This window comes from Colossoma macropomum, unplaced genomic scaffold (genome assembly GCF_904425465.1).
Source record: "Colossoma macropomum unplaced genomic scaffold, Colossoma_macropomum, whole genome shotgun sequence".
Taxonomy (NCBI): Eukaryota; Metazoa; Chordata; class Actinopteri; order Characiformes; family Serrasalmidae; genus Colossoma; species Colossoma macropomum.
The window spans coordinates 32,677,953-32,704,620 of NW_023494796.1; the positions used below are offsets into that span (position 1 = coordinate 32,677,953).

General features: G+C 43.7%; 2 protein-coding genes across 6 annotated transcripts in view; both read right to left on the reverse strand.

The window, feature by feature from the left end:
• The window catches only part of adgrb3 (adhesion G protein-coupled receptor B3), a 994,217-nt gene that overhangs the window by 556,201 nt on the left and 411,348 nt on the right, over nt 1-26,668 (reverse strand). The gene's annotated exons all lie outside the window — the stretch shown is intronic.
• The window catches only part of wu:fc17b08, a 28,683-nt gene continuing 14,065 nt past the window's right edge, over nt 12,051-26,668 (reverse strand). The window contains exons 3-8 of one of the 5 annotated variants that reach the window (XM_036583348.1): nt 24,485-24,580; nt 21,795-24,306; nt 20,593-20,725; nt 20,003-20,311; nt 19,814-19,910; nt 12,051-17,975 (exon numbers count right to left, since the gene is read on the reverse strand). In XM_036583348.1, coding sequence (XP_036439241.1) covers nt 13,511-17,975; nt 19,814-19,910; nt 20,003-20,258 — 4,818 coding nt within the window. In that variant the 5' untranslated portion in view covers nt 20,259-20,311; nt 20,593-20,725; nt 21,795-24,306; nt 24,485-24,580 and the 3' untranslated portion in view covers nt 12,051-13,510. Of the gene's footprint in view, nt 17,976-19,813; nt 19,911-20,002; nt 20,312-20,592; nt 20,726-21,794; nt 24,307-24,484; nt 25,136-26,668 lie in introns of those variants that run through there. The other 4 variants (XM_036583351.1, XM_036583347.1, XM_036583349.1 and 1 more) reach the window with 4 other exon arrangements.

Here is a 26,668-nt window from a genome sequence, read left to right on the forward strand (position 1 = left end):
GCCTATAGGCCGATACGCCGGCGCCACTGGCCGTTCGGCAGCCAGAAACCGGCTCGGAACCGGACGGTTCTGGACTTTACGCTTCTGCGCCTCCTCCTGCTTGGCAGCTGTGAGAACAGACAGTGGCTCGGGTGGGTGGAGTCCTTCGGAATCCTCCTGGTCTTCCTCGGGCAGCGGCCGGTGCATAAATTCAGGAGGTTTGGGAGCTCGACCCCGGTGATGCGCCGGGCTGTCCGCACCACCCTCCGCAGAGCTTTCCGCTCGATGGCGGTGCAGTTCCCGTACCAGGAGGTGATGGAGCCTGTTAGAATGCCCTCCACAGTACATGCGTAGAATGTTCCGAGGATGCGGGGATGCATGCCAAGAGGCGCTGTTGCGCCTTCTTCGCCACCCGTGTGGTGCGTTCGGTCCACGTCAGCTCCGTTGACGGTGACGGGGGTGTGCGCTTTCTCTTGCTTCCGGCACCAGTGCAAGTGCAAGAGAGACTTCCTCTCTGTAGGCCTCCTCGTTGGCCCACAATCGTGGCGTCATCTGCAAATGCGATGATGGCATTGGAGCTGTGTCTGGCTGAGCAGTCGTGGGCTGAGCACCCAGCCCTGAGGAGCTCCGGTGTTAAGGGTCAGCGAGGAGGAGGTGACGTCGCCCATCCGTACCGCCTGGCGTCGGCCCGTCGGGAAGTTCGGGATCCAGCTGCGCGGAGAACTGTTCGGACCCAGATCCCAAAGGGTCTGAACATAGTCGTCGACGTCACATCAATAACGGACCGGTCGGCCAATGAAACGTTAACAGATCAGCCGATGAGGTGTCCTGTTAGAAGCACAGCGACTCCAAATGGATGAAAGAAGAATGGCTCCAAAGTCAGGTAGGCTAAACTGACATTATTATGACCGGAAACAGTGCTGTTATTTTGGAAAACGGTGGGAAAGTGTAAAGGTACGAGAACAAACCAGAAACAGCGAGTCTTCAGCAGGACCAGATCCGCTTAGAACCTCAGGAGGGCTTAACTGTCGATGTTTTCGACGTTAATGAGGAGAATAGCAACAAAGACACTCTCTAGCTGCTAGCACACATGCTAATGATCAGCGTTAGCTTCCTAGACAGCTTTCGGCACTTCGTAAACACTTCACAAAGGTGCTAATTGTAAAATATCAACGGTGCCGTTCTAGTTTCCGTCCTGGTGCTCTTCGTGCTCTGTAACAGTGACCACAGTGACTTTCTCCTCACCTGAGCGATAGTTTAAGACTGTTGGAGAGAGACCGCGAGATCCCCACAGTGCACTTTGCTCAGAAAGAGAAAACAGAGAAATCAGAGATGAGCTCCTGATCTGCAGCGGGAGCATTCACTCGTCCACTTTTCTCTCTCTGGGGAGTTTAGTTAACCACAAATATCTTGTTTTAGTGCTGTGGTTCTCGTGTTGGCGTTCCAGATAAAGAGGAGTTCAGTCTTCCAAACTAGAACTGATCCACAGTCAGAGCTCCACCTGAGGGCTGTGTAAGCTAAGCTGAGTTCTCTTCAGCTGAAGGAGATCTTACGGTTTAAACTCAGCGGCGTCTCTTGAATCTAGAGGCCTTTAATTAGTAATGAACTTCACCTGCTGCTGGTGATGAGGAGGGACAGTGCAGAACTGCGCCATCTGCTGGCGATGAGGAGGGACAGTGCAGAACTGCGCCGTCTGCTGGCGATGAGGAGGCACAGTGCAGAAGTGCGCCGTCCGCTGGCGATGAGGAGGGACAGTGCAGAACTGCGCCGTCTGCTGGCGATGAGGAGGCACCGCGCAGAACTGCGCCGTCTGCTGGCGATGAGGAGGGACAGTGCAGAACTGCGCCATCTGCCGGCGATGAGGAGGGACAGTGCAGAACTGCGCCATCTGCGGGTGGCCTTCAAAATGGTTTTTGACGACTTTCCTTTTTTAGATTTTCAACTCGAAACGTTCGTTAATGTTGTGGAGCGCCCTCTAGCGGTTCTTGTAAGGCCAAAATGCAGTATTTGTGGTGACAGAAAGAGAAAAGTTTCAAACTGTGATTTTAACATTATTTTCTAACATTACACTACATTATGGTACTGAACTACTAAAACATTACATTTTAAGTAAAAGTCTAATAAGTTACACTACAATAAAGATATCATTTTTTTTATGTCATTGGGTGAAGGTTAGCATTACTGATACCGAGTGCTGATTGGTTGGCGAGTGGAGCAGCTCATTGGCTGTTCGTGCTCACTGACGTTGTTTTAAACCCCTATAATTCGTGTTTTAAAACCCTTAAAAATATACCAGCAGTTTTTACATTTTTTTATGCTGTTCTGTGTTCAGAAAATGAATGTATTCTTTTATATTAAAAATGTTTCAGCATTTATAAACTATGATTTTGCTCAAATGCTCCATATTAACCCATTCATTTTGGACTTGCTCAGGAGCGCCCTCTAGCATATGAGAAACCCGGAAGACGTTATAGAGCGCCCTCTAGTGGTAACTTTGTACTTTGCCTACTGTGATGATCAGCTGTGGTCTTTCTGACAGCCTCGTTTTATCGGAGAACGTTTCAAAATCAGGATAAGTCAAATAATTAGGATTTTTTTTTTTTATATGTGTACATTTAGTTTTTAGGTTTCAAATGTAACATTCTACATTTTATGTATTTTCAGTCATTTATTAAGACTGAAATCTACTGCTGTTTGATGTTTGGTAGGAGCCTTTATTCTGTTCCAATATTTCAGAAAACAGTTAAGTCACAAATACTGTTCATATACTGGGACAGAAACAAAGTAAATAAACAAAGTACAAGGCTATTCAGTTATTTATATGTAATGTTAGCCACTTTTTGGCACATTTAAAAAAGAAATATCAAAACTGCTGCACAGAAAAATAATTCCCCCAGTGGTGAATGAGGTAACGTTAGGTTTGAAGCTTTTTCAGACATCCAAAACTGAAAAGCTGAGGGGGGGAGCTCAAAACCCCACTATAAACAAAAAGAGGCAAACCGGGCAGCCCAAGCTTAGAACTTACTCTAGGTCAAAAGCCTCAACTACAGTAAGACTAATTGTCAAATTGATGGTAACTTTTGATTTCCTGACATGGGAATATGGTCATTTCTTGAGTTACCATGAATGAGAAGCCTGAAGCACCAAGCTGTGTTTGATCAACCAAGCAGGTTAAACCGCATTAAAAGCTTGTGGTGTGCTCAGTGTTTGTTTTAATTAAATGGTGTGAAACTCTTTTTTTGAACTTGCCTCTTAACACATCTCGGCTCAAAGAATTCAATCTACGAGACGTTCTATTGCCCAACAATGTAATTATAAACAGGAGCTATAACAGGACTAGTTCTCAAACTGATGGTAACAGGCAGTGATTTCCAGAGTTACCGTAAATGAGAAGCCTGGAGCACCAAGCTAAGTTTGACCAACCAAGATGCAGCTTCATTTTGACACTGTAGTTTGAAATTTAGTTGTGATGATGATTTTCTGTTTGGTGTGATGTTTTTAACCTCAAGCAGCTCTACAAAAAACTTTCTCAGTTGTTTGTGCGGCGTGCATTGACACATCACGGCTCGATCGGTAAAATGAATCCATTCTCTAGTTGCACAGACAAATTTTCCAAAGTTATTTCCCAAGTTCATAGTATTTCAGAACCGGTCTTGACGTTGATGTTAAATGCTTTGGAGTTGCCACGTTAACTAGAACGCAGCTGTTTTACAGTATAAAACAACTTTCATACAAAATATAACTCTCTTTGAAGTCCTTCTCACAGCAAGCTTCCCTGTAGGGCCTGTGGCTTGCTGGTCCCCATCAGTAAAGCCTTTGCCATCAGTAAAGATGGCAAAAACAAAGACAAATGATAAAAAAAAAAGGAAGGCTCTCAGCAGGCCCTGTGGCTTGCTGGTATAAATGATGTTTCTACAACCAGAGGGTTGTTGGTTCAAGCCCCACTTTAGGGCTTTCATTTGCATGCCTTCATCAGTAAAGATGGCAAAAACAAAGACAAATGTTAAAAAAAAAGAAGGTCACTTGTGAGATCCTGTGGCTCACTGGTAGATGCCCTGCCTCTACAGTCTGGAGGTTCTCGGTTCGTATCCCGAGCAGGATCCTCACATCACGGTGGTGGTGAAACACAAACACACACACAGGGTGAAGGGTGTACGATGCATGACGTGCGAGGAAGGCCGGAGGGCGCAACCCAAGAACCAGGGGGGAAGGTATACCCGTCTTCCCCCCTGGGGCCCAGGAGAGAGGACAAGAGGGGGTTATGCAGCATTTTGCTGGAAAAAAAAGTTGCACTTAACCCTTTGGGTATGCAAAAATTCTACCTACTTGGACCATCCTCTTACTTGGCAAGCTGACTAAAATGGTACCCCTTTGATTGACATTCTTTTCTCCCCACACCCTTCCCTCTCCTCTCCTCCAGACTTGAACGCACAACCTCTCACATTTGAGGCCAAGGCTTTTCCCACTAAGCCACCAAGTTTCACACTCAACAGCCTTTTTTTGGGGGTTTGTCTTGAAGATTCCAAGACACACACAAAAAAATCTCATTTGCGCTCCTAAACATGCATCTTCTCATGATTCAAAGCCCATGAAGGCCAGAACATAGTTTGAGAAATGTGTGCTGGTAGTCTGTGCTGAACCGAGGTGTTCCTAATGCTTAAACAGGTGGCTGATTTTCAAATGCATCCCATGGTTTTCTAATGGGATCTAGACGTGTGCTCTCTATTGGAAACCAGTCAAACCACAAGTTTTATTTCAGAAAAATGAGTCTAGGTAAACACGAGTACGGAATACGGTATAGAAAAGCTGCGTGTGGATGAGGTGTGGATTGTCCATGGAGATCATCGCGACGATGACTCCGAGGTGCGGCGACAGGCCTATAGGCCGATACGCCGGCGCCACTGGCCGTTCGGCAGCCAGAAACCGGCTCGGAACCGGACGGTTCTGGACTTTACGCTTCTGCGCCTCCTCCTGCTTGGCAGCTGTGAGAACAGACAGTGGCTCGGGTGGGTGGAGTCCTTCGGAATCCTCCTGGTCTTCCTCGGGCAGCGGCCGGTGCATAAATTCAGGAGGTTTGGGAGCTCGACCCCGGTGATGCGCCGGGCTGTCCGCACCACCCTCCGCAGAGCTTTCCGCTCGATGGCGGTGCAGTTCCCGTACCAGGAGGTGATGGAGCCTGTTAGAATGCCCTCCACAGTACATGCGTAGAATGTTCCGAGGATGCGGGGATGCATGCCAAGAGGCGCTGTTGCGCCTTCTTCGCCACCCGTGTGGTGCGTTCGGTCCACGTCAGCTCCGTTGACGGTGACGGGGGTGTGCGCTTTCTCTTGCTTCCGGCACCAGTGCAAGTGCAAGAGAGACTTCCTCTCTGTAGGCCTCCTCGTTGGCCCACAATCGTGGCGTCATCTGCAAATGCGATGATGGCATTGGAGCTGTGTCTGGCTGAGCAGTCGTGGGCTGAGCACCCAGCCCTGAGGAGCTCCGGTGTTAAGGGTCAGCGAGGAGGAGGTGACGTCGCCCATCCGTACCGCCTGGCGTCGGCCCGTCGGGAAGTTCGGGATCCAGCTGCGCGGAGAACTGTTCGGACCCAGATCCCAAAGGGTCTGAACATAGTCGTCGACGTCACATCAATAACGGACCGGTCGGCCAATGAAACGTTAACAGATCAGCCGATGAGGTGTCCTGTTAGAAGCACAGCGACTCCAAATGGATGAAAGAAGAATGGCTCCAAAGTCAGGTAGGCTAAACTGACATTATTATGACCGGAAACAGTGCTGTTATTTTGGAAAACGGTGGGAAAGTGTAAAGGTACGAGAACAAACCAGAAACAGCGAGTCTTCAGCAGGACCAGATCCGCTTAGAACCTCAGGAGGGCTTAACTGTCGATGTTTTCGACGTTAATGAGGAGAATAGCAACAAAGACACTCTCTAGCTGCTAGCACACATGCTAATGATCAGCGTTAGCTTCCTAGACAGCTTTCGGCACTTCGTAAACACTTCACAAAGGTGCTAATTGTAAAATATCAACGGTGCCGTTCTAGTTTCCGTCCTGGTGCTCTTCGTGCTCTGTAACAGTGACCACAGTGACTTTCTCCTCACCTGAGCGATAGTTTAAGACTGTTGGAGAGAGACCGCGAGATCCCCACAGTGCACTTTGCTCAGAAAGAGAAAACAGAGAAATCAGAGATGAGCTCCTGATCTGCAGCGGGAGCATTCACTCGTCCACTTTTCTCTCTCTGGGGAGTTTAGTTAACCACAAATATCTTGTTTTAGTGCTGTGGTTCTCGTGTTGGCGTTCCAGATAAAGAGGAGTTCAGTCTTCCAAACTAGAACTGATCCACAGTCAGAGCTCCACCTGAGGGCTGTGTAAGCTAAGCTGAGTTCTCTTCAGCTGAAGGAGATCTTACGGTTTAAACTCAGCGGCGTCTCTTGAATCTAGAGGCCTTTAATTAGTAATGAACTTCACCTGCTGCTGGTGATGAGGAGGGACAGTGCAGAACTGCGCCATCTGCTGGCGATGAGGAGGGACAGTGCAGAACTGCGCCGTCTGCTGGCGATGAGGAGGCACAGTGCAGAAGTGCGCCGTCCGCTGGCGATGAGGAGGGACAGTGCAGAACTGCGCCGTCTGCTGGCGATGAGGAGGCACCGCGCAGAACTGCGCCGTCTGCTGGCGATGAGGAGGGACAGTGCAGAACTGCGCCATCTGCCGGCGATGAGGAGGGACAGTGCAGAACTGCGCCATCTGCGGGTGGCCTTCAAAATGGTTTTTGACGACTTTCCTTTTTTAGATTTTCAACTCGAAACGTTCGTTAATGTTGTGGAGCGCCCTCTAGCGGTTCTTGTAAGGCCAAAATGCAGTATTTGTGGTGACAGAAAGAGAAAAGTTTCAAACTGTGATTTTAACATTATTTTCTAACATTACACTACATTATGGTACTGAACTACTAAAACATTACATTTTAAGTAAAAGTCTAATAAGTTACACTACAATAAAGATATCATTTTTTTTATGTCATTGGGTGAAGGTTAGCATTACTGATACCGAGTGCTGATTGGTTGGCGAGTGGAGCAGCTCATTGGCTGTTCGTGCTCACTGACGTTGTTTTAAACCCCTATAATTCGTGTTTTAAAACCCTTAAAAATATACCAGCAGTTTTTACATTTTTTTATGCTGTTCTGTGTTCAGAAAATGAATGTATTCTTTTATATTAAAAATGTTTCAGCATTTATAAACTATGATTTTGCTCAAATGCTCCATATTAACCCATTCATTTTGGACTTGCTCAGGAGCGCCCTCTAGCATATGAGAAACCCGGAAGACGTTATAGAGCGCCCTCTAGTGGTAACTTTGTACTTTGCCTACTGTGATGATCAGCTGTGGTCTTTCTGACAGCCTCGTTTTATCGGAGAACGTTTCAAAATCAGGATAAGTCAAATAATTAGGATTTTTTTTTTTTATATGTGTACATTTAGTTTTTAGGTTTCAAATGTAACATTCTACATTTTATGTATTTTCAGTCATTTATTAAGACTGAAATCTACTGCTGTTTGATGTTTGGTAGGAGCCTTTATTCTGTTCCAATATTTCAGAAAACAGTTAAGTCACAAATACTGTTCATATACTGGGACAGAAACAAAGTAAATAAACAAAGTACAAGGCTATTCAGTTATTTATATGTAATGTTAGCCACTTTTTGGCACATTTAAAAAAAGAAATATCAAAACTGCTGCACAGAAAAATAATTCCCCCAGTGGTGAATGAGGTAACGTTAGGTTTGAAGCTTTTTCAGACATCCAAAACTGAAAAGCTGAGGGGGGGAGCTCAAAACCCCACTATAAACAAAAAGAGGCAAACCGGGCAGCCCAAGCTTAGAACTTACTCTAGGTCAAAAGCCTCAACTACAGTAAGACTAATTGTCAAATTGATGGTAACTTTTGATTTCCTGACATGGGAATATGGTCATTTCTTGAGTTACCATGAATGAGAAGCCTGAAGCACCAAGCTGTGTTTGATCAACCAAGCAGGTTAAACCGCATTAAAAGCTTGTGGTGTGCTCAGTGTTTGTTTTAATTAAATGGTGTGAAACTCTTTTTTTGAACTTGCCTCTTAACACATCTCGGCTCAAAGAATTCAATCTACGAGACGTTCTATTGCCCAACAATGTAATTATAAACAGGAGCTATAACAGGACTAGTTCTCAAACTGATGGTAACAGGCAGTGATTTCCAGAGTTACCGTAAATGAGAAGCCTGGAGCACCAAGCTAAGTTTGACCAACCAAGATGCAGCTTCATTTTGACACTGTAGTTTGAAATTTAGTTGTGATGATGATTTTCTGTTTGGTGTGATGTTTTTAACCTCAAGCAGCTCTACAAAAAACTTTCTCAGTTGTTTGTGCGGCGTGCATTGACACATCACGGCTCGATCGGTAAAATGAATCCATTCTCTAGTTGCACAGACAAATTTTCCAAAGTTATTTCCCAAGTTCATAGTATTTCAGAACCGGTCTTGACGTTGATGTTAAATGCTTTGGAGTTGCCACGTTAACTAGAACGCAGCTGTTTTACAGTATAAAACAACTTTCATACAAAATATAACTCTCTTTGAAGTCCTTCTCACAGCAAGCTTCCCTGTAGGGCCTGTGGCTTGCTGGTCCCCATCAGTAAAGCCTTTGCCATCAGTAAAGATGGCAAAAACAAAGACAAATGATAAAAAAAAAAGGAAGGCTCTCAGCAGGCCCTGTGGCTTGCTGGTATAAATGATGTTTCTACAACCAGAGGGTTGTTGGTTCAAGCCCCACTTTAGGGCTTTCATTTGCATGCCTTCATCAGTAAAGATGGCAAAAACAAAGACAAATGTTAAAAAAAAAGAAGGTCACTTGTGAGATCCTGTGGCTCACTGGTAGATGCCCTGCCTCTACAGTCTGGAGGTTCTCGGTTCGTATCCCGAGCAGGATCCTCACATCACGGTGGTGGTGAAACACAAACACACACACAGGGTGAAGGGTGTACGATGCATGACGTGCGAGGAAGGCCGGAGGGCGCAACCCAAGAACCAGGGGGGAAGGTATACCCGTCTTCCCCCCTGGGGCCCAGGAGAGAGGACAAGAGGGGGTTATGCAGCATTTTGCTGGAAAAAAAAGTTGCACTTAACCCTTTGGGTATGCAAAAATTCTACCTACTTGGACCATCCTCTTACTTGGCAAGCTGACTAAAATGGTACCCCTTTGATTGACATTCTTTTCTCCCCACACCCTTCCCTCTCCTCTCCTCCAGACTTGAACGCACAACCTCTCACATTTGAGGCCAAGGCTTTTCCCACTAAGCCACCAAGTTTCACACTCAACAGCCTTTTTTTGGGGGTTTGTCTTGAAGATTCCAAGACACACACAAAAAAATCTCATTTGCGCTCCTAAACATGCATCTTCTCATGATTCAAAGCCCATGAAGGCCAGAACATAGTTTGAGAAATGTGTGCTGGTAGTCTGTGCTGAACCGAGGTGTTCCTAATGCTTAAACAGGTGGCTGATTTTCAAATGCATCCCATGGTTTTCTAATGGGATCTAGACGTGTGCTCTCTATTGGAAACCAGTCAAACCACAAGTTTTATTTCAGAAAAATGAGTCTAGGTAAACACGAGTACGGAATACGGTATAGAAAAGCTGCGTGTGGATGAGGTGTGGATTGTCCATGGAGATCATCGCGACGATGACTCCGAGGTGCGGCGACAGGCCTATAGGCCGATACGCCGGCGCCACTGGCCGTTCGGCAGCCAGAAACCGGCTCGGAACCGGACGGTTCTGGACTTTACGCTTCTGCGCCTCCTCCTGCTTGGCAGCTGTGAGAACAGTTTGAGAAATGTGTGCTGGTAGTCTGTGCTGAACCGAGGTGTTCCTAATGCTTAAACAGGTGGCTGATTTTCAAATGCATCCCATGGTTTTCTAATGGGATCTAGACGTGTGCTCTCTATTGGAAACCAGTCAAACCACAAGTTTTAGTTCAGAAAAATGAGTCTAGGTAAACACGAGTACGGAATACGGTATAGAAAAGCTGCGTGTATCACTCAAGTTAATTTGCGTGTGAAGGCAGAAGAGCGAATACTTTTGGCAATATAGTGTACATTCACACACATCTAGAGGCAAGTCAGCATGTCCACTTCACCTGACTGCATGTCTTTAGACTGTGGGAGGAAACCCACACAGACACAAGAAGAGCATGCAAACTCCACACAGAAAGGGTCACACAGCCAGGAATCGACCCCAGGCCCTCCTTGCTGTGATGCAACAGCTCTAGCCACCACACTGCCCTTGTTAAGCACAATAAAATTAAAATATTAAGCAGCCATTTTACTCACGTTTTAAAGTAAAACCTCCAAATTAGATTCTACAGAGTACATTTAAAATAATCACTCATTTGAAACGTGCAAAAAGTGAAAAAATGTTAACCTGACATCACTGTAGGGCCTGCAGGGCTCACTCTGGTTTACTGGTTTAGTTTTAGGTCACAAGAGTTTTACTGAATGACTGCTTAGCTTTTGTAGTGTATAAAAATAGTAGACAAGCTGTTTTTGTGTGAGCAGGACTTTAGAGAGGAGATGTAGGAGAGCTGGCTGATGTGGAGAGAGAAAGGAAATGTGCAGAGGACTATAAGAACGCCATCATTTGGGAAAACATCTCTGTTAAATTCTTTATTTTTTCATCTTCTTTTACATCGTTTTCACTCCTCATTTCTTTTTCCATGACTTCGTTTCTAAGACTGGCTAGTCAACATTGCAGAATGGTTTTGTTGACATGAAAATCCTCATAGCAGCAACTCCACATTTTGCAGGTTAATTAAAAATAGTGTGACCATCCCAAAAACAGTACTACGGTGAACTAGGCTGAGCCCCGGATATTAACGCGCCCAGTCAGCACCCCTCTGGTCTGCTACTAATTAACAAAAACTACTTTGTTATTTAAAAAATGTCAGATGTTGACACTGGATGAATTTTGAGAAGCAGGAGTCATATGATAAGCAAGCGGGCAGAATGAAGAGTCATCAGGCAAGAATTACAAGAAAACAGCCAAGAACAAGACGCAGGTGATGGGGATAATGAGGGGCCGGAAAGTTCCAAGGAGATCCAGGATTTAAATAAATAATCAATTCCTCAGTGCAAGTCTGCTCCCAACAGTGGCCTAAAGGAATCATTGTTATATACAAATATTATATATAAAAAGGGTTCTGTTACTGTTACAATGTCAAGCTTTTAACAATAGCAGACCCCTTTTTGGTGCGATTAAGAACCCTTTTCAAAAAGGTTCTATACAGAACCAACTTCAGCACATTCTTCATTAATCTGAAGAACGCTTTCACGATGCAAAGAACCCTTTAATCATGCAAATCGTTCTTTGAGTGTTCATAGTTCTACACAGAACGCTGTTCTTATCTAAAGAATCCCTGAAGAACCATGTTTTAGTGTGCAAGTAATCAAATAAATCATCTTAACCTTCCCCCATTCAACTGCCCAACATCTTCACAATTTGATTGTTTTTCACTTCTGGGGTCTTTACTACACGATCTGGTGGTCGTCTGATGTCTGGCACGGACAAGTCGTCCCACCACGGACCTTAAAAATCTAAAAAAACACAACAGTTCTGAAGAAAAGCCAATCCACCAAGGAAGCGTTTAAATTGAAACACTTTATATCAGTTATAGCAAGAAAATGCAACTTAAAACAATACACAAATAAATCTGTGTTCTCTTCAAATATACAAAACCAAAAACTATAAATATCAACATTAAGAGTAAAATGTTCAAGTCTGGTATTTGGTGGGTGAATCAATTTGTGACAAAGATACCCATGGTAACATTAAATATCAATAAAAATCTTAAGATTAATAGCTTTGCATTTACAAGATTTTACTTTTAAAGCCAAAAGAAAATTAAAAGACAGTTGTGCTGAAGTGAAACAATAAAAGACTGAGCGGACAAAGAAATTAACACCACCAAATAGCTCCACAAAATAACAGGAATTTGAAGACAGATTTACTCCATTTCATTCTATAATTGGTTGTAATTAATGTGTAGAAAATCAGATACAAAACCAAGGTTCATTCCGTCCAGCTCTGGATTTAGACTCCAGAACTCGAAGCAAACGTTTTGACCAAAACTAAACTTACATACTTGTACGACTAACGAGAGGACGGTAGAAGCCTACTGCTAACAGCATGCAAACTGCACGGTTAACTGCTGGACATCAGCCTTCTGTCACTGTTTGGTCAAACTATTTGTATTGTATGGTGGTTCATCAAGAACACATTTCGAAAAAAGATTTTCAGACTAAAAGGTCGTATTCTGTACAATACTCGGAGGCACATCACCGTGCATGCATAGACTTCAAATTCTGAGAAATACAAAACCGACTCAAGAGCTTTCTCCTTCCATCTCACGGCAAATATACGTTTGGAAATCCATCCCAATCACCCATTGTACACAGAGTTCTTGAATAAATAAAAGACAAAAGCCTATTTACTCTCTTTTGGCAGAGCAAAAGTAACAGCCTATATGAAGATTAAAAAAAAAAACCAAAAGAAAAACAAAAACAAAATCAGACAGCAAAGACTAACATTTCAACATACAAAATAAAGTAATTCCGTTATTACATGCCATCGGACTCCATCATTCATAAGTTACAGTAATGTATTTTAAGCTTCAAAGAAACAATTATTAAATATTTTTCTCATTTAATGCATTTTCTGGCATTGGCTAGTAAAGGAAATCTAATGGAACGGAAGCAAAGAAAGCAACAAATAACATAGGACCAAAAATATGAGAACATGACAATGCATCAACATAACACAAGTAAGTTACAGAATGATTACGCATTTAGAAATGTTTTAATGCTCTGAAAGAATTACCTATAGGTGTAAAAAGAATAAAAATTTAGTAAGAAATCAAAAACAAAACAAAACAAAAAAAAAAAATCAGTACAGTGTTTGTACGCTAAGCACGGAACAGAGATGGATCACAGGCAAAATAACACCTTTAGACTAAATGACCCCTATCTATCTATGTGCAATACGAAGAACGTTGAGGTTTAAGGAACAGTCTCTTAAGGCACGTTACCAAAGTCACACAACCATCTGATTGCTAACAGGGACACTGACAGCCGAAAAAAGGCTGCAGATCATCAGCCGTGAGTTTCTTAGCCACCACACGAGATGTTTCTGTTATGAGAAGCAAAAAACCACTTCAATGGTGATCTCAACTTTGAATAGCATACTGTAGCTTTGTAATGACAAGGGCACACCACTGGCTACTCAATAAGGGTAATAATTAATATGCATATTTAAAAAAAGGTGTACTATAAACACAATATACATCTGGTTGTGAACTTCGTAAAAAGGTTTTGCACACTGCACTGGTTTTGTGGGACTTCACATGAAAACAGCTTGCACAGCTTTAGCATTAAAAAAAGCTTTGTAGAAAAGCAACGTAAATCTCGTCATCCATTCACCCACCCATGCAGTCTTTATCTGCTTCCATCACTCATACTACTTCGAGGTCCTTGTACGTTTCGAGGGAGTGGATAAGGGTTCACTGCCTCTTTTCATGGTGGTTTTAGGAGATCCAGTTTGTGCAAGGGTAGCTTCAATCTTTCTCTGAGACCTAGTCAACACCTGGTCTTCTGATTTCAGCGGTTTCACGTCTGCAGTTTGAGACGGAGAGGCCAAACTTTCTCGACCTTTAGGGGAATGAGATTTTTTAACGTCTGTTTTTGTTTGTGGAGACTTGCTGGTTTTCAGCAGGGTCTCCTTCCTGCTTGGGGATTTAGTGTCTGCTGCAACGTTCGTTTCAGATACTTTAGGGAGTGCCTTCTTTGCTGGGATCCCAGCTCTGTTTTTCAAACCTCTCAATGCTCTGCTGACACTGCTCTTGGGGGTCTTCTCTTTTACAGGAGATTTGACTTTTGCTTTTTTAGCCAAGGCTTTCACCTTCTTGACAATGGCAGACCTCTGTCCTTTACCTGTAGACATCGCTTTAGAGACATTCTTTGGCATCATGCGCACCTTTTTTGTCTTGTTCAGTGAACGCTCCAGCTTCTTCAACGTGTTTTGTTGAACTTGCATTTTCTCACGCATATTGGAATATTTCCTCAAAATTCTGGCACTTGCTGGGTTTTTAGCGTTGGCTGTCACCTTGCTGTGGCTCTCGGAGGGCTGTGGCTGGATCAAACCAGTATAGCTGTGAGGTTTCGTAGAGATTCGTGTAGCAGTGCTTGGTTCTCGTTTCTCTTTACCTTTTGAGACAGAGATACCCTGAGCTAAAGCTTTAGCAATTAGCCTTTTGTTCTTGGGGTTGCTCTTCACGGGAGATGCAATGGCAAACTTTTTCAGATGCTTTTTTAAGCGTTCAGCCTGCACGCTTGGAAAGACCCCATTGGAGGACCCTGGAACAGATGCTGAGGTGTGGAAACACAGCTGCGTTTCAGATGGAAGCCTGGTGTTCACCTTCTTAACAATGACGAGAGATTTCGTTTCAGTGGACTGCAAGAACCACCGACAAATACTGGGAAGGTCAAACGACTTCATGAACAGCATTTGCACAGGAGAGAACTTCTGCTGCTCCAGTGACCTTGGCTTTCGAATTCTTTTTTTGCTTTTCCATATTTCTTTCAATCGATCAGCCTTGTTTTTTGGTTTTGGCGCAGGCTGTCCCTCTTTGTCCATCTGAACCCACCCTTTCTGCATCTTATCAAATTTGGTGTTTAAATCTGAAATCAAATGTTGGTTCTCTTCCCCATTTAATGCCTCCAAAAACTTGGACGGACTTGGGGTTACAGGGGTGGTGGTTGGTAGGGTAACGGAAACAGAGTTATCTGACAAAGAAGAATCTTTTACTCGATCCTTAAGAAGTTTATCCGTTTTTAATTTGACCCTGTTGGGACTCTGTTCTCCTTCCAGGGTGGAGGAAGGTACAGTTGTTTTGCCACTCCTTAGAGGTCTTTGGGAAGGTTTCATGCTCTTGGGAGGTGTTGCAGAGCTGTCCATCTTTTCAGCAACAGATGCATTGCTCCTTCGCAATGACATACGCCCAGGGCTCTCCGAGACGTTTCCAACAGACGAAGTATTTCTGGATGGCTGTTCTGCTACTGAAGCATTTCCACTTCTTAGAGGCATGTGTCCGGTGCTCTCCGTTCTCCTACTCGTTGGGATGATGTCACTACTGGATTGTTCAGTGAGAGAGTTTGACACATCCTTGATCACGTTATCAGAATCTCCAGAAACATGCTGATTAACTGTGCTACTATTCCTGCTTCTCAAAGGCATGCGCCCCACACTGTCTGAACTGCTTCTACTGGGAGAGATGCAAGAATCTTTGACGATCTGCTCTGCATTACAGCTATCCCTCCTTCTTAAAGGCATCCGTCCCAGCCTCTCTAAACGGCCTCCAGCAGGGGAACTAGAAGGTTCTCCCCCAGTAGGCTGATCAACAGCACCACTGTTCCTGTTTCTCAAAGGCATTCGTTCTGAGGTTTTCGTACCATTTTTGACAGGTGAAGTAGAGACTTTACTAATAGGCTGTTCAATTTGATGACTACTGTTTCTAAGGGAGATTCTTTCAGAACTCCTTAAGGACTTGCCAGGAGATTCACCACTTTTGGGTGGAGTAACCTCCATATTCTCTGAGATATCACTAGATACGCAACCTTGTCCTTGAACTTTGTCCTCATCTTTTGGTGTTGATGGCTCAAGAACATTTGGCTCTTTGCTACTCTCGATTTCCTTCTCCATCATTAATTTTTGCTTCTGCCTTGTGCACACCATATCCGTCATGCCTAAGCCATCCCTCTGTGTGACAACTGGGGACCTCTGCGTTTTGTCAAGATTAAGATTTTCTGTGGGATTCAAATTATATTGACTGTCCTGACATGGCACGTTTTCTTCAACCTGCTTCGATTTTGAAGTGTTCAAAGGCCGTTTAGATTCTGGAGTACTCTGATTTTTATCAGGGCTATCTGACTGCGTTTCCACCTGACCTGGTGGGTTAGAAGACATTGTTTGTTCGGATGTACCTTTGGAGACTCTGTTACGCAGACATCTGTTTGAAGGGACAACATTTTTTACAACTTTTTTTGGACTGGAACCGTCAAGAGTATCCGGTACAAGCCCCTCTTCCTTACATTCTTCAGGTTGTTCCTTTGTAGTCATTTCCTCAACACTCAAATCAGACGCCCCTGACTCTGTTTCTTTATCTTGAGAGGGTTCGATATCATCTCCAGGTTTGAGATTAGTTTCAGTTCCAGAAGTAACTTCTATCTCAGCACTTTTATCTGTGCATGTCGTTACTTGCAAATCTACACATTCAGTTTCTTCTAGGGTCTCAGTTAGGAAACCTTTTTCTATACACGTACCTTCTAATTTGGAGGCACCATCTTTGGCCAAGTCCGAAGACGATGAGCTCTGCAGTGCCTCTGTGGCTACATTTTGATCCTGATCTTCTGTTTCTAATCCACTCAATATCACACCTGGTACAGGGGAATCTAATGTTTCCTTTGTTGTCAGCTCCACCTCTTGAGGCGCTACATTAGTATCTGCCACAATGGAATCTACAAGGTCTCCTTGATGGATATCAACGTCATCACTGTCAGCAACACTCTCGCATATGCCTGCATTTAACTCCTGCTGTACAGATGTGTCACTTTGCTCACTTTCAGCTGGACAAGAAAACTCTTTACTTTGAGTCTGATCCGTCTGACTGGTTTCTACATCCTCACTTGCCATAACATCTTCAGGAACTTCCGTCTCCGCTGGTTGATCTGAGGGCTTTTTGTGTATTATGGTTTCCATACAGTCCGCTGTAAACGGTATATCCATTGGAGGAACACCATCAGGCTTAGCTAGAGCCTGCTTTGGGGTGACTGATGTGGTCATCTCCGGCATAGGAACAGGGCAATTCCCACTACCATTCTCAGCAGACTTGCGTGCCAACGTTCGCACAGTTTTTAATTCACAACAACCCCCAATGTACCGGAATCCCCTTGTGCTTTTTCTAGCATTTTTTCGTGGAGTCATGCGAATTTGTGATTGCTGCTCACATTCAGTAATTGGTTTTCCAACATAGACAATGTCACATGTAATATCAGGACCATTAATAATATGACATCCTGAGCTATCCCTAAGAAGAGAGTGAGATCCCCTCCTACTTTTCCTAGCTGTTCTTGGGGAAATTACATTTGAGGTTCTTTCAACTGTACAGGATCTGGTGGTAGAACCTTTGCTGTGTACAGACAGGCTTCTTTCTACAGCACAGCATTTGGCTTCAGAGTGCCCTTGCCCCATAGATGAAGACAGCTCAATAACATTAGACTCACTACAACTTGCTTGTAAACGTATGTCAGAAGTGCACAGGCCCTGGTCTACAGTACCAGTGTTAACATGCTGATTGCCTGAACCCTCTTCCGTCACATTTTTGGCTTCAAGGCTGCCAGAGCTTCTATTTTTCACAATAAGGAGAGTCGGACATTTTGGCTGAACATCTGTACTTCTAGATTCAGCAGCTACCATGTCAGAGGATGCCGAATCTTCATCCTCGATGCTCGTCGTACTAAGATTTAGGAAAGGTCCAGTCTTAACTGAGGCAATCAGTGATCCCTCGGTTTTCAAGGGCAGCTCTGCATGTGAAAATTCATCACTCTTGACAAAAGGTGATTCTTGGATCCTAGATGTGCTTATTGCTACAGACAAAGCGCGTGTCTCCTCAGACCTCTGGTTCCTGGTCCGTTCTTCAAACATCACATGGCTGCTGCCTGAAGTTGTTGGTTTTTCTGGGGTGGCTGGGGAGGACGCCTGAAAAGTACTGGAGGAAGATACAGCCTTGACCTCAGTTTGCAAGAACCCAAATGCATCGACAACTTGCCGCTGGTGATGCAAACAAAGCTTAGCCATGAATTGTTCCAATCTGGAAGCTGATTGCAGATCCGTTCCTGTCAGATCCAGACCCGGATCTAAGGAGTCCCTAAAACAAAAATAAACAAATAGATATGTACATAAGACAACTTATTTTTACAGTTTAAAGCACCTCCCCTCCCACCACCCCAGGCTGGTATTCAAACACACAACTACAGTGGTTTGCGAAAGTATTTAGGCAAACAAGGTTCAGAGCAAGACAGGGCCATTGGATTGAAAAACATCTGCGAAGCTTAACGTTTAAAGTTGATGAGTTTTGCTTAAAGCATTTAGTAGCAAGTTGCATGGCAGTCAAAACAGGCAGCTCTTGGTCACAGCAAGCAATAAAACCTACCACACTCTTTGGTGATAGGAAACGTAGCCTAGCAACACTGCCATGCTATGGAATTAATTGTAATCCTGCTTGCAGGATTCATGCTGTTGCACCAGTGATTCGTTGGTGGTGGGCACTATAATCCAAGCACAGTCAGAGAGCACGTTCTACTGGACTCTTTAAAAATGCAGTTTGCATGACCAAAGAAATGGAATCTAATATCAAGCCAGCCTACCAAGGCATTATTGATTCAAGGTAATGAACTTTGGAGAACATTCCCCCGCTAATGCATGCTCCATCGGTCCAGAAATTCATAATTTGTCTAAACTCAGTCTCACCTTGTTCACATGTCTAACTATACAGATCATAAGTGACCTGCTTCTGTCTCAACATCTGTCTTGAGTGCTTTTTTTTACATTTACTCAATTATTTCATTAAACAAAAACTATTACTTTCAGGATCAGTTTTGGGCATCAGTAACGCTACAACGTCAACTCCTTGGTCATCGTAAAGACCTTTTATTTATATTTAATTTTAAATTGTATCAAATACAATAAACAGAAATAAACAGTGATCCTACCAATTTTGCACATTAAACTAATTCAAGTTCTTTGGCCAATTCTTATAAACAACAGTTTTTATAACATTTGCCATAGATTGTAAACAGGATCCAGAGCAGGGCTTTAGCAGGCCCACTTGCCCCCGTTTACACCTGGTCACTTCATGTGTCCTGAAAACACACCCAAGATGCACTTAAACCAGATACAAATCCTCAGACTAACTTTGGAGGCGATCTGAGACACATTTGAGCCACAGGTTACAGCAGCGTAAAGGTATTCGTCACCAGAGCACATTCAACAACCAAAACCCCTCCCAGTACAAATGAAATTCCTCCTCATGCAGTACGTCAGTTGGCACGTGACCCATGTCTGCAAGGAAGATAATCATGGAGGACCCACATGACTGGGGGCTGGATGAAACAAAATGCTCAAGAGCAATACGGATAAACGCTACTGTACAAAACAAACTGCAGATGAAGAGTCTAAAGGATAAACAATTGGTAACTGGTTGCCACGTAACGAGCGGATTTACATGTTCCATCCCAAACAGCAATTGTCCGACTAACCGGACACGTATCTGACTACCAAGTGTAAATGCATGTGGCTAAAACCTTGGGATACACTCCAGATACTACTCACATGAAGTGACCAGGTGTAAGCAGCATCATTAATGATCTTTTTCTAAAGCTACTCGAGGGTAGCCTTGGCATACATGGGATCATTGTTTCACTTAAAAAAAGGTATATTGCTGACTGAATTTCACTTTTCAAGCTTTCTAGTTCCTGTTGAAGATTCCATAGCATGAGACTGCCACCACCATGCTTCACTCTTGTTTGCTGAAATCTACTGCACTTTTTTTACCTTTAAAAAAAAATTCAGTTTTAGTATCATATTCTAAACAGCAATACAGTTCGCAAAAAGCTTTTCACCTCAGTGACGTAGGGTTTGAATACATCTTTGTGTGCCAATGTTGGTTAAGTTTATTATTCTTAAACAGTATCTCGATTAACTAACCTTGTAACAAATGGTTTTGTGAAAGTCTTTTGAGGGCTTCTGAGAGACGTGCTGTCCGGATTACGATTCTTCTTGATTGAGAGATCCAGAACGCCATCTGAAAAACATACGTGAATAAATTCTGAAGAAATCAAATGAGACTGTTCTGCTGGTCACGTTCCACAGATGACGCTGGTGTAGATATAATACCTTGCTCAATGATTTCCGGTTTGACTTTCTTGACTGAAAGGTCCAGGGGTGCCTCTTGGTCTGCCATGAGGAGCTTACTGAGGACAGGATTCTGTGCAGTGGCAGCAGCAGTAGCAGTAGCTGTAGCAGCAACGGTGGGTGATGTGACAGAGCAGGTCTTCAGCAGGCTTTGGTCCATGTTGCCATTGTGCTGAGGTGAGCCCTGAGAGTTGGTATTTGTATAATGCACCACTAGCTGATTAGTCATTTGCTGCATGGTATCACAAGCCACCACGGGGATGTGAGGATCTGGGATCCTTGGTGTGTATTCTGTGGGATGGCAAACAAGGTGCACAAAACATAAACAAGAAAATATGCAGAACCACAAAACTGTACACATATATGAAAAATTAAAATCCACAAATATGCTTTCATGTGAACCAACGGAAAAATAGATGAAGATGAAGCAAACGAGGGAACAACTAGCAAAAGAAAAAACAGGCTTGTGTAACATATGTGCTCTGCACATGTTCGCGAAACACGTCAGTTATGCGGTTAGCTAGATAAAACTTGACATTCTACGAGTGGAAACAACTTTCCGATGCACTCACCTTTCCTGTGTAAGACAGCATTGAGGAATTCTTCTACTTGCCACTCAAGTCTGCTGATATTAGATTGATCCTTGCCAAGTAAAGGTTTGCCTCCACTTTCCACAATTTTGTTATTATGTGCAACTACATGTTCCTGTAGGTTGCAAAAGAGAAATGAGCAGCAAACTTCAATTATAACATCATAATTTCCCATTTCAATTTGGCCTAAACCAGGGGTTCTTAACCTTTTTCAGAGAGTGGCCATTGTTTAGGGTGAAAAATATTTCAATTGAGGTGGTTTTGACAGTTAAAGTTTCTTGTTAACTAGATTGTTTTTTTTTGTGAGTGATGAGCGACAACAACATATTAACTAAGCAACGTTTCTGGATTTAGCTCACCTTTTTGATTTTTGCTGTCTGATTCTACCGAGGTTCACAAATTTGTTCTCACAAATAGGTTCTACTGCACTACAAGATCGCCTAGATGTACTCTGGTCAATTTAATGCAACTGCAACTGAATTCATTTCTCATGTTCTTTTCCTTTTAAGTGACAGGGATTTTTCTCACCAGCCACAATTATTTTATCCGTGTTTTATAAGGTATATGCAACCCCATTTCCAAAAAAGTTGGGACGCTGTGCAAAATGTAAATAAAAACAAAATTCAATGATGTGCAAATCATTTAAACCCTATATTTAATTGAAAATAGTACAAAGACAACCTATCAAATGTTGAAACTGAGAAATTTTATTGTTTATTGAAAAATTTTTGCCCATTTTGAATTTGATGCCAACACGTTCCAAAAAAGTTGGGACGGGGGCAACAAAAGGCTGGTAAAGTTGTGTAATGCTAAAAAAGAACACCTGAAGGGTTAATTGGCAACAGGTCAGTAACAACACTTGAAATGTTGTCTTTGTAGTATTTTCCTTTAAAATACGCTTTACATGACTTGCATATCATTGCATTCCATTTTTATTTACATTTTTCACAGCATCCCAACTTTTTTGGAAAATGGGGTTGTATATCTATAAATACACACATATTCTTATAGTACCACTCCTGCAAACCTGGAACCACATCACAACCCCCAGGTTAAGAACCCCTGTCCTGAACTATAGCTTTGTGCCTCTGAACACAACATAAATGTGCTAAATAACAGGTGGGGCTTATAAACAGAACAGCTAAATCATGAGAGGAAGAAACAAAGAAACAAAAAGAAACTACCTTCACTTTCTCTCGTCTTAAGCAGCAGAAAAGACAATTTTCATCAAATGACCAATTTGACACACTTGCAGGCTTATAATCTGTGGATCCAAGAGAAAAGTAAAAATTAAACTATAGAGGGTAGGAAATGACAATATCCTTAATGTGATTTTATTTGTTCTACTGCACACAAAAGTACAAATATTAGCCCTCTTTTTTATGTGTATTATATATGTACAATGTTCATGAACAACACAAAACATTTAAGAAAACATTCCATATTGATTTTTCCAGTTCTCCCGATTTAAGGCCATGGCATTTTCCACTGTTGAAGGTCACTCCTATCATGTGATAGGAAATAGCAAAATTTCTCACAAAAGTTCCTTGAAGCCCATTTTCACTTTCATCCATCACACAGTGCTTAGTGGGTGACCTCTGTGACCTAGCAGACTACCAAACTGTCTGATACATCACTAATATTGGGAGGACTCACAGGGAACTTACATTAATACCTGGTCATGGACAGCTTGCTGAGGTTCAAACTCAGAAGACAACCACAATAAATAAGTGAACAGGCTGGCTATTATCATTTCACACAGGAAAAACAACTTGCTATTATCTTTCCTCTGCTTAATAAAAAGTATTCACGTAGGTGACTAACGTTGGGTGTCGTCTGAAATGGAAGATTCGACTAGGGCTGTCGCCATAACCGCAATATTGAAATACCGCACTTTTGACCAGCAAACCGCAGGGGATGGCAAGCAACCCCCATAACCGCAATGTTCACGTTTTTCTCTTTTTTCACGATGCGAGGCCCTTCGTGTTTTACACCGCAGTGCATGGGTAACGAATGTTTAATAAATTAATAATGCAAACAAGAGCCAAGCGTGTATTTTTCCTGCCAACTATCTGTTCGCATCCCATGCTGTTGTCAGTCTTCGTTTTTTTTTTAAGATATAAACAATGGCAGCTGCTCTGGTCGCCAAAACAAATGCAACTTCGCCAGTTTGTGAGCATTTTGGCTTTCAACCAAATGAAAAGGGAGAGCCAGCCAATATGCAAAGTTTGTGCCAGAAAGGTCGCTGTGAAACGGGGAAATACATCGAATTTGAGGTCTCACCTAGCTACCTATCATCCAGCTATCGAAGCGCAATTGCCTCCACCAGCACCAAGTCGTGGAGCAGCCACAAAAGGGACAGCTCAGGCTGGTTCCAGCCAACAGTTAGGAGTGGCTGAATCCTTTGCGCGAGTTGCCAAATACGGCCGCGAAAGTAAGAGGCATAAATGCCTTACAGCTGCTGTTCCGCAGTATCTGGTTAAGGAGATGGTTCCATTTAGCACGGTGGAGAAACCTGCACTCAAGTCAATGCTTCAAAAATTCGACAAGCAGTACGAGTTGCCCGGCAAGACCTACTTCTCAGAGACTGCTGTCCCAAAAATGTACAACACTGTAAAGGCACTGGTCAAAGGTAAGCTCGAAAATGTCGACTACTTTTCTGCCACAACTGATATGTGGTCAAGTGTCAATATGACTCCTTACATGAGTCTAACGGTGCATTATCTGACCACGGACTGGGCTCTTAAATCACGTTGCTCTGAAACTGTGTTTCATTCGTTATGCCCCAAAACCAGACGTCTGACAATATTTCGGAAGCTCTCCATCTTGCATTTGATGAGTGGTCCCTAAATGAAAAGAAGCTGGCTTGTATCACGACGGACGCAACGGGGCAAACATCGTAGCAGCATTGAACAAGCTAAACTGGCCGTGGCTGAACTGTTTTGGTCACAATTTACATTTGTGTAAATTGCTAAGGACTGCACAGCCCAAGCAATGGGTCTGTGCCGCACCTTGGTCAGTACATTCTCTCAAAGCTGGTTGAAGAGATCCGGCAAAAGCCCAATTGGAGCTCCATATCCCCCAGCATGGCCTCATACTGGTAAGCTAGGAAGGTTAGAATATTTGTTTTATAGGCAAGTTTATTAATAACCAAATTGCTATGTGAATATCGAGTTCACACTCAATAAAATACTTGTCATTTAGGCTACATTCAAATTAATTCACATACGCCGGACTTACTAAAACACTTAACGTCAGTTAATGTGGCATTGCAGCCTGAGAATATTCTGTTGCTGGCTTGCTAGGATGATTTAAATATATTTTTTCATTTAATAAAAATATATTGAAATTAATAGGAACTTAAATGTAGCCTATATTGTGATTATGTTAATTTGGTCTACTACATAGAAGAGGACTAATTTCGGTCCTAATTTAATGGCCAATATTCTGTGCAGGACTGCGCTACAAGATGGGGCACCAAACAGAAAATGGTGGACAGAGTGTCGGAGCAAATCCCGACTATCAAACGAGTTTTGGATGAAGCATTTAATTCCGACCTGGCAGGACTTAGCTGTCCTTGAGTCTGTGAACGCCGCCTTGAAACCCCCGGCTGAGTTTATGGATCTGCTGTCTGGTGAGAGTTATGTTACCGTGTCATCAATCAAACCCGTCCTGAAACTCCTGACTGGAGATGTTCTGCAACGATCGGAGGAGGACACCACCTTGACATCGAACATCAAGCGAAAGACATGCAGTGTTCTCGAGGAGAAGTACGAACCAGCTGCCTTACAAAAACTTTTGGCAAAGGCCTGCCTGCTGGACCCCCGACATAGAGGGAATTATATTGATGACACGGAAGAGACAAAATACGCACTTGGCGAAGAGGTGCTGGGAGAGAAGGACGGAGGGAGCAGTGCCAGTGCGTCAGCAGTTGGAGAGAAAGAGTCCTCTGCGCAAGCGGCGGTGCCACCTGCAGCAAAAAAGAAGACTCTTGGAGACCTGCTGAAGTCACAGACAACTACCTCCGCGTTCATACCTCTGAGACCTCGAGCAGATGCCCAGCTCACACGCTATCTACAGGAGGAGCCCAGAGATTACAATGATTACAAAAGATCCGCTCGCCTGGTGGCACAACAACCAGGCTAGATTTCCTTTGCTCTCTGAAGTCGCCCGCAAGTAGATGTGTATTTGTGCAACGAGCACACCATCAGAGAGCGTTTTTAGCGGTGCTGGGAACATTGTTACCCCACTCAGGTCCTCTCTGAAACCACATAAGGTGAACATGTTGGTTTTCCTAGCGCACAACAAGGACATTAAAACGCAGGACTAAATCGTATATACTTTATTCTTTATGGTAAAGAAAAGATTTCATTTTCATTTATTTTTACCATATCTCGTTTAGATTTGCACTTAAAAGATTTAGCCTAAACAATCCGCTTTATTGATTTTTGTTTTACAATGTATATCAATGTATAGCTCCTCTGAGTAACCCGAGTGACGGCGGGAGGAGGAGGAAGATGACAACGGTGCCAGCAACCAGGGCAAGGAGCGAGTCCCGAGCTCTGCCGCCTGGGCCCCGCCCCCTGTTACGCAGCGAGGCTGCTTCACTACACCTCACGTTCGACCCGGGCGGCTGAGCTGCCAGCTGGGGGCGGTGACAAGGAGGCGGAGCAGCGAGCTCTCGTGTCCTTAATGAGAGCCAGCTGATTCTGATCTGGCTGGCAGTGTGAGCGCCTTTTAAAAGAGCTGAGAGGGAACAGAGAGAGAGAGAGGGAACGAGAGCTCGCTGCTCCGCCTCCTCGTCACCGTCCCCAGCTGGCAGCTCAGCCGCCCGGGTCGAACGTGAGGTGTAGTGGAGCGGCCTCGCTGCGTAACACGGGGCGGGGCCCAGGCGGCGGAGCTCGGGACTCGCTCCTTGCCCTGTGCCTCTTGTTGCCGGCACCGTCGTCGTCTTCCTCCTCCTCCCGCCGTCACTCGCGTCACTCGGAGGACCTCGGGCTTTGCGCTCCACCCCCTCCCCACTCGCGGCTCTCTCCCTGCCACCCTGGCCGAGGTTCGTCGCCGCTGGGTGTTCGGGCCCCGCCTTCCTGCTGGCTCTCGCGGCCGTCATCGTCGGGGCCCGGGGGGCGGGCGCATGCCACACACCTCATTCCTTATGTGTTCTGCATTTAACAATAAATGAGTATTTGTCTTTAAACTGTGTTGTCGTTGTCATTTAAAAGCCAACAAAATAACTAATAATAGCCTACCAATAAAGCTTATTTATACAGCACCAAAATCAGGATAAATTAAGTAATTTGCAAAAAACATAAAATGGCGCTAATACCGCATATCGCGGTGTTGAGCCACCTTCAATCACCGCAGGGAAAATTCTTTCACCACGACAGCCCTAGACAGACTAAAGTGCTGATTTTGACATCCCACTGTTTCTTGCATTAAACCAAGCTAGAGCAAAAGCTCTCTCCAGAGGATATATAATGCATTTATAATGACATTTCACTTAAAACAATGTGTAATAACACTTTACCAAAAGTTTCCAATTCATCTAGCCCAGTCAGTCTGTGTCTCGGTCTCACTCCAAAATATTTCTGTTCTTTAAATTTTTACATTGGCTGTTAGCAAGTATTAGCTAGCTAGCTATGTTATCATTAAAGTCAACCATAAAGTGAATTTTAGGCCGTAAGACGTAATTGGCCTGGTGTTGTGTCACCACCACATAAGGGGACCTGTGGAATACCTATTTTTAAAGATTAACATTAACAGAGTTCAGGTAGTGTTATTTAGGTTACCCCACAGAAAATAAAGTCCTTAATTTCCTTTATGACTTCTCACTAGGATGTTCTGATAGGAGTTGTGGCCTCATCCTATTTCTGGTATTTTTATTATGTTTTGTTTTCCATATTTTTTGTTTTGAAAATGTTTCCTGTGCATTCCAACGGGGGACTCTTATTTTGAATATAAACCCTGGTTTGGGAACAGGAAAGGGAAGTGTGGCAGACATTTTCATGGAGGGTCAAGTTTGGGGAAGACAGGCCTGGTGGGTCACTGCTGCTCAAGC